This window comes from Acinonyx jubatus, chromosome B3 (genome assembly GCF_027475565.1).
Source record: "Acinonyx jubatus isolate Ajub_Pintada_27869175 chromosome B3, VMU_Ajub_asm_v1.0, whole genome shotgun sequence".
NCBI lineage: Eukaryota > Metazoa > Chordata > Mammalia > Carnivora > Felidae > Acinonyx > Acinonyx jubatus.
In genome coordinates, this window is record NC_069386.1 from 113,808,220 (window position 1) to 113,815,792 (window position 7,573).

At 43.7% G+C, this 7,573-nt stretch overlaps 1 protein-coding gene across 1 annotated transcript; it reads right to left on the bottom strand.

The window, feature by feature from the left end:
* Positions 1–553: 553 nt before the first annotated feature.
* Positions 554–7,306, bottom strand: LOC106974461 (disintegrin and metalloproteinase domain-containing protein 20). The gene has a single exon (XM_053224626.1). The coding sequence runs from the start codon at positions 4,035–4,037 to the stop codon at positions 1,848–1,850; it is 2,190 nt and encodes a 729-aa protein (XP_053080601.1). The 5' UTR covers positions 4,038–7,306; the 3' UTR covers positions 554–1,847.
* Positions 7,307–7,573: the final 267 nt, after the last annotated feature.

Here is a 7,573-nt window from a genome sequence, read left to right on the forward strand (position 1 = left end):
TTTTGGGCTCCTTGTGTCCCTTCTCTAATAGCAAGAAGAGGTGTCACAGTCTTGGAAGGTGTAATTGAGCCCAATCATTGAGAAGAGGTAGGACTGTTGTTAAATCATGGAGATGCAGGGAATATGTATGGAACCCAGGTGATCTCCTTTGGTGCTCCTTGGTATTCTCTAGCCCCACTGTGACTTTAAATGGAGAGACCTCAGCAATCCCAGCATGAGAATGGTGACTAGACACTCTGGTGCTTTGGATACAAGAACCTGGGTATAGACACTGGGTTATCACCCAAAGCCAGCAGAATATTATCTAAAGGTGAGGGAAACTAGAATGGATAGTGGAGGAGAGAGACAATAAGTGTCAATTTCAGCCCCAATACCAAACACGGTAGTAGGGACTGTGCTTCATCTCACTAATTTCCCTCTTATAACGTTTCCCACAGGCAGAGATGCCTATTAGCATCCTGGATGAGCTGTTCCCAGAACATATATGGAAAAGTGATTCAGGGCAATGCAAAAACTGGACTGTGAAATATCCAAATAAGCCACTTTTTAAAAAAAAATGTCTATTTTTGAGAGAGACAGAGCATGATTGGGGGAGGGGCAGAGAAAGAGGGAGACACAGAATCTGAAGCAGGCTGCAGGCTCTGAGCTGTCAGCACAGAGCCTGATGTGGGGCTCGAACCCACCAACCGTGAGATCATAACCTGAGCCAAAGTTGGATGCTTAACTGACTGAGCCACCCAGGAGCCCCAAATAAGCCACTTTGATTCTCCTTCAAGGAAAGTCTTGCTGAACAGCTGCGGAGATCATAATCAGCAGAGAGTCTCCAGATGTCAGCTATTTAGGATAGCCTCAGTTGCCTTCCCAGGTCACCCCACATCCAGTGAATGAGCAAGAGAGGGTATGAAGACCTGGCCATTTTGGGCCAAATCTGTCACGCAGTATTTATTCCAGAGCTCGCTGCTGGGCTGGCCATGGCTTCAGTGCAGTACCATTTCTCTCTGCACAACTGACTTCCTCCCCTTTTCACAGTCGTTGGTCCCTATCAAAATCTCACAATCTAAGCTCTAACTTTGCTTCTGGAGAATTCAGACTATCACCGTGAAATAACTACTGAAAGCACTTGATAGCCCTAGAGTGAGGGGAACAAAGGAAAGAACAAAGGAAAGTGGTTTATCAATATGCCGGTGATTCAAGGAGGTCCCTTGCAGAGCAGGGCAAGGGACCAGTTGCTGGTCAGAAATCAGAGGAGGACCACCCTGCTAAGCTCAGAGCTGCACGTCAGACCTCTGAGGGTGTCAGTGACCAAGAATGAAGGTGGTTCTAAAGAGCCAACAAAACTGGAGTCCAAAACCAAACTTGGCTACTAGAATGAATGGCCCCAGCCAAAATGATAGAGTTACTTTCGGCACACAGAAACGTAACTCCTTTCCCCCCTCATCCAGCACTCTAGGCTACTTCTACTGCCCTCTGTTGGTACAGTTACCCACAAGAAAACAGGTGGAACAGAAGTGGGATCTGTAGAGGCATATCCCTGACATTACATCTAGAGCACAAAGGTGGGAGGAGGATTAGAGCTGATAGACACCAGCTTAAAAATATTTCCTTGCTGTGCCTTTGCCCAGGAAATAAAAACAGACGACTTCCGAGGGAAAAAAAAATGAAGTTTTAATATTGCTTAAAACATGAAGAGTAAGAAAGTACATGCTAGAAATCCTCTGGTGTGATATTAATGCTTATGATCCTGATATGAGGGATCCTTAAATTTTTCTTTAAACAGTCAGACTGGCTCTAATGTTTCTGTACTATTAAAAGAAGTGCTAGATATTTGTTTAATGAGACAGGAGTTTTTAGCCTTCCTCTTCCTCCTCCCGCTCCTCCTCTTCATTCAAAATTTTCTTACCAAGTATAATTAGGAAAAGTAAAACGAAAAGAGTTAAAGGAATGAACCACAATAATATCAGGTAGTCCAACCATTTCTCTCCTTCTGATGCCACCTGGTTCTGAGGAGGTGGCCCGCTGTCAATACTACCTCCATGGCCCACATGCTGGCACTTGGGAGGTGCCCATCCATAGTTGCAGTGGCAATGCTGTTTATTATTGCAGACTCCGTTCATGTGGCAGGTCTCATCAGCCTGACAGCTTCGCGGTGGATAGGTCATGTTGACACACTTCTTGTGGATGCATATCTTTTTTTGACCACACACTGTGCCATCTTTCACTTGGCCAATATCAGGTATGGACATCCCTACATGATAATCAGTGCCCCAGCAAGTGATGTTTTTGAGGTGAAGTTGATGCACTGTAGAATGCTGTATCAGACTAGGAATTACTTCCACATTCTCACACTGTACTCTCCCACAGAGAATATCAGGGGCCTCACATTTTATGTATATTAGGTCTGCGATATCACAGTGACCAAATCGATTTCCTTGGGTGTTGATTTCTCTGTAGCATCTCTGAGATGCACTCCTTGCGTCTTTGCCAAAAATCTCCCTGCACTGCTTGTCATGGTTGGGACATCTCCCTTCATAGCAGTAGGCATCATCACCACAGGGAACCCCGTCCTGCACATATACATCTTCTGGGCACAGATGAGATGTCCCATTACACCATTCGGGGAGGTCACATTCAGTCACCTGCTGTCTGCACACAGTCCCTGATGGCATGAACTTGCAGTCTTTGCAACAAATTCCAAAAGTACAAGCAGCTCCAGGCTTCAGAGTACAGTTCAACAGACAACAGGGGTCATTTAAACACTGGTGTATGGTGCCACAGTCACACTCCTCTCCTTCTTCAATCACTAAGTTCCCACAAAACTGTCCCATAGAGATATTCGCAGAATGTGGAGATGACTTGATACATGACCCTCTAGAGAGAGTATTGTCCCAGTACCGGGCATAACTGCAATTGCTGAACTTAGTTGTCACCTTCCGGGAAGGATACATTAGGCACCACTGAAGCCCACACACACATTGCTCAGTATCATGAAACATACCCAAATTATGACCAAGTTCATGGGACACAGTAAGTGCAAAATAAAACAGACTGTCTCCTTCAAAAACATCAACTCCACTATTAAAAGGGCGTTGGCATATCCCTCCAACGTAGGCAACTCCAAGCTTTGTGCCAAAACGTTTTTTTATGAAAAGATGGGCAGTATCATGGTGCAGTCGGGCATCAAGATTGACAGACTTCCAAAGGGCAAAATCCTCCACAAGCTGATCTATCTGATCAGCGACAACTAGGTTTCTTTCACTCCAGATTTCAATCCCAGTCAAAACTACATCAACCTCCAAAGAGTAATATAAGATATCTAGTATATTGATAACATCAAATACTTCACGCTGTACTACTGACACGTTACTTTCGTAGTACAGGAATCGATTATGGTCCATGACTACACCCAGCTCAAGAAACCGCAAGTGGGTCCACCAGCCGGCATAAGAACTTTGTATCAGAGTGGAATTATATGAGGCTCTCAACTGCAAATGTCGTGCTATTTCCTCTTCTGTTAGCCCACATCTCATAGGTGGGAGTTGGGTATCCTCACTATCTATCTTATATACCAGGTGTTCAAATGTGGCAGAAAACCTAACTGGCTCAATTTCATAAGCAAGGTCATTTATCTGCAGCATTCCTCGAAAACCTCCAGAACAGGTACTGAGGGCAACCAGGGATTCGGGGACTCCTTCCACATAACCATGATAGTAGCAGTCGTCAGGAACAAAAGGCTGATCCTGGTGGGGGGCTTGCTGGTCTGTGTAGGTGAACACCAGGAAATGTTTAGAAATCAAGAGCTTCTTGACCTTCATGTGGACAATGTGTCTCTGGCCCCCAAACTGCAAGCTGTAGGAGAGCCAGCCTGGAGCCTTTATACCTCGGTCCCTGCCAGTCACCTTCAAGGGGACCACCAATTCTGGGGAGGAGAAGTGCTCGGAGGGCCTGTCTTGAGAGTGGCCAGAAATGAACAGAGACATCCCAACCCAGAGGAGCAGAAGAGTGATCCTGATGTGCACCAAGGCCTCACCCACTGCCATTATGGAGTTGTCATTATGAAGCCACTTGTCCAGGGCAGAAGAGGGCAGGGTATGAGGTACTGCTGGTCTGGCTCCTCCCTCTGAGCTGTTTAGGGTGCAGGGTTGACCTTTATGGATCTGTGTCCTAGAAGAGGTGGACCATCAGAGTTGCAGTGCTGAAAGTGGAAATAAAAAAGAAGAGCTAGGATGGGGTTGGTGGGGTAGGAAGGGTGGGATAGAGAGAGAAGAAAGTGAGGTAAAAGTGATTCTTCAATTGGAATGAGGCTAGAATTAATAAAATGCCCGAGACTGTCATATACATATGCACATATATGAGTATATACATATGCACACATATACGTGTGTGTGTGTGTGTGTGTGTGTGTGTGTGTGTGTGTAGGCAGGCAGGGGGTGGTAGAGGACAGGTTTCTAGAGGAAGAAATGAAGGAGGTTAGTCATAAATAATGGTTGAAACTGGATGGTGGATAGATAAAAATTGATTACATACTGTTTTCTAAACATGTAAACCGGCAATGAAATTTTCCCTATGAAAAGACAGACATCTGACTTCCCGATTGCTCCTCCAACCAAAAATCTACCAGTACCCTCCTATCTTCAGGAAGCATGTGGACAACCCATCCAAAACCCACCGACTTTTTTGTCTCTTTTTTCCACACAGTTTATTCTATCTCCCCTTTACTTGTGCAGGACATCTGATCTCCCATTGTATCCGAGGTTAGCAGTCAAAGTAAGTGTCACTTAAGGGACTCATTAATTTTGGGAGACCCCTTCCAATCAAGACAGATTTTTATTTTAAGATGCATTCTTATCTGTAGAAAAACTCTGGACATCCAAAGAAAGGCAGCCACACTGATAGGGAAGCAGGGAATGCGTTGCTATTTTGAGACAAGGCAAACAGCCCAACTGCCTCCAATCACAGCATGCAGGCAGCAGCCTTCTCTCTACCCAGCTCAGCTGCATCATACTTTCAATCATAAGAGACTCATCTTAGATGTATAAATATAGATTCTATTCTATATTTTTTCATGGCCAGTGATTTAGCTGAATTCTCTAGAGAAAGATGGATTGAGAAGCTTAAACCTAGAGTCAGTTCATTAAAACGTTCAAAAGGCCACACACAGTTCAAGTGGACTTATGTCATTCCTGTTGAAAACATAAATTTTGGTTCAGGCAAAAGTTAAATTTGTTCATTCACTAACTTTTATTAAAAGTATCAATAATTTATTGAATATTTGAAAGCAAAAATTAAATTTGGAGACACACTGGAACATATATACTGGTGACACGAATATTCTAAATAAGTACACAAATGGGGTCAGCAGTATAGAGTATGAAAAATATCCTTAGCATTATAATGTCAAGAACTCCTGTCCACATTTAGATGCTTTTTCAGAACTAATGGATGGCTACTGGAAGCCAAGAATACTAAATGAATCCTTTCAGGGAAAGGATCTCTGGTAGAGGTGAAATCCTAATTACTAGATTTCCTCTCCATTTCTCTCTTCATAATATACTTGGTATATGCTACAGATCTGGGAATATTAAGATGAGAATGTCAATCAGAGAGAGACAAATACCCTATGCAGAATTTAAGATACCAAACAGATGAACGTAACAGGAAGGGGTGGAGGAATAGAAGAGAGGGAAACAAACCACAAGAGACTCTTAATGATAGAGAACAAACTGAGGGTTGCTGGAGGGAGGTGGGTGGGGCATGGGCTAGATGGGTGATGGGTACTAAGGAGGGCCCTTGTTGGGATGAGCACTGGGTGTTGTATGTAAGTGATGAATCACTGAATTCCACTCCTGAAGCCAATATTGTATTGTATGTTAACAACTAAAACTTAAAAAGAATAAATTATATTTAAAAAAGGATGAGAATGTGTGAGTTGGAAGAGGGATATTAAACATAAAGCATTAGATGGACGCCTGGGTAGCTCAGTCGGTTAAGCATCTGACTCTTGATTCCCGCTCAGGTCACGATCTCACAGTTTGTGGATCCAGTCCCACATCTCTGCCCCTCCCCTGCTTGTGCACATGCGCACATGAGTGCACGCTCAAACACATACGTGTGCTCTCTCTCAAAAAAAAAAAAAAGAAAAGATAAAGCATTATAAAAAGGAGAATAACCTATATTAAGCTTTGTCAGAAATATGATGCAGTAATAAATAGAAAAGTTCATTGCTGAGAATCTTTGAGACACATCAGACTGTCAACATTGCATTGCTCCAAAGATGAGCCTTGAAGGAACACTGTGTTACCACAAACCATGTGAACCGATATGACTCCAAAGCCCTCCTTTCTACGGTTACCAGCACTTCAAGCAGTGTTCAGGTTTTCCTCTTAATCAATACTTAGCTCTTCTATTTCCAGCAGCTATTTCAAATTGCCCCAAACCTTTATCTTCCCATGTCTCCTCTCATGCCCAGTCACAGACTCATTTCAGTGTTTCTCAAGCTTAGGTCACAAGCCATACAGGGTCATGAAGTCAATTTAGTGAGCCACAACCAACTGACACAATACTAAATATCAGAGAGCCTCACACAGATCAGCACCCCCTGCTGTTACCTACCACCACAGAAGCTATAGCAGCATTCTATTGACACTTGTTATATAATTATCAATTATTTCCTGAACTCCAAAACTAAAATTTATAGCTGGAGATGGGATCTGCACATTATATTTCTCCGTTGTTATTTGGCTTCCTGAAGTTTTATCAACACGGATTCGAGAGAGAGAATAAAACGCAAGAAAAGAGGACAAGGAACTTGTCATTACCTATCTGCCTGCCTGCTATTACGTTCTATAAATTCCCAGCCATGATGCCTTGCTCTGGTGGGGACAGTTGGTTACCACATTCCCAGAACCAGCTCCATTAAGCCCTAACAAAGGTATGAGTACTAGATGAACAGTGTGCCCTTCTCAGAAGTCTGAGCACCAGATGTACAGAGCCATCCTCCAGTACCCCGGGTGATCCACACTAGCTAGCCAGTGTCCCTTCCTCAGATGTTCCAGGCATACCACAAAGCACCCTGATATAAGCCCCATGTGTATACCACTTCTCTCTCTCTGAGATCTGAGTCACAATTCTGGAAGACCTTCTTCCAAGTTGCTAAGTATCAGCTCACCAAGTCCCCCAGTACCAGCTCAGCATCACCTGATGGGAAGAACAGCTATTAGCTCTACAGAACCCCTTTTCTGATTTCCTAAGTTACCAACATGACCAGAGCAAAGCCCTATCTTCTACAGTCCAGATCTATGAGGCCCATTATGAAACTATCCATTTATGATAACCCCATCCTCTGCCCTTCCCTACCCCCCCCCCCAATCTTAGGCATAGAGCTTTTTCTAGCAACTAATATCTCTGTGTACCTCAGCACTTCCTTTTCATCTTTCCAGTCCTTTAGAAACTTTTCAAGAATTCCTTTAGATTAATTACTCTTAGTAGGCTTTTCTTTCCCGGACTAGATCTTGACAGCTACAGGACTTGGTACCAAGAGTGCTGCCAAGAGAGACAGACACCATGGGACTCTGGG

Coding starts and splice junctions, on each gene's coding strand:
- LOC106974461 (XM_053224626.1), bottom strand. CDS start 4,037: ATGGCAGTGGGTGAGGCCTTGGTGCACATCAGGATCACTCTTCTGCTC.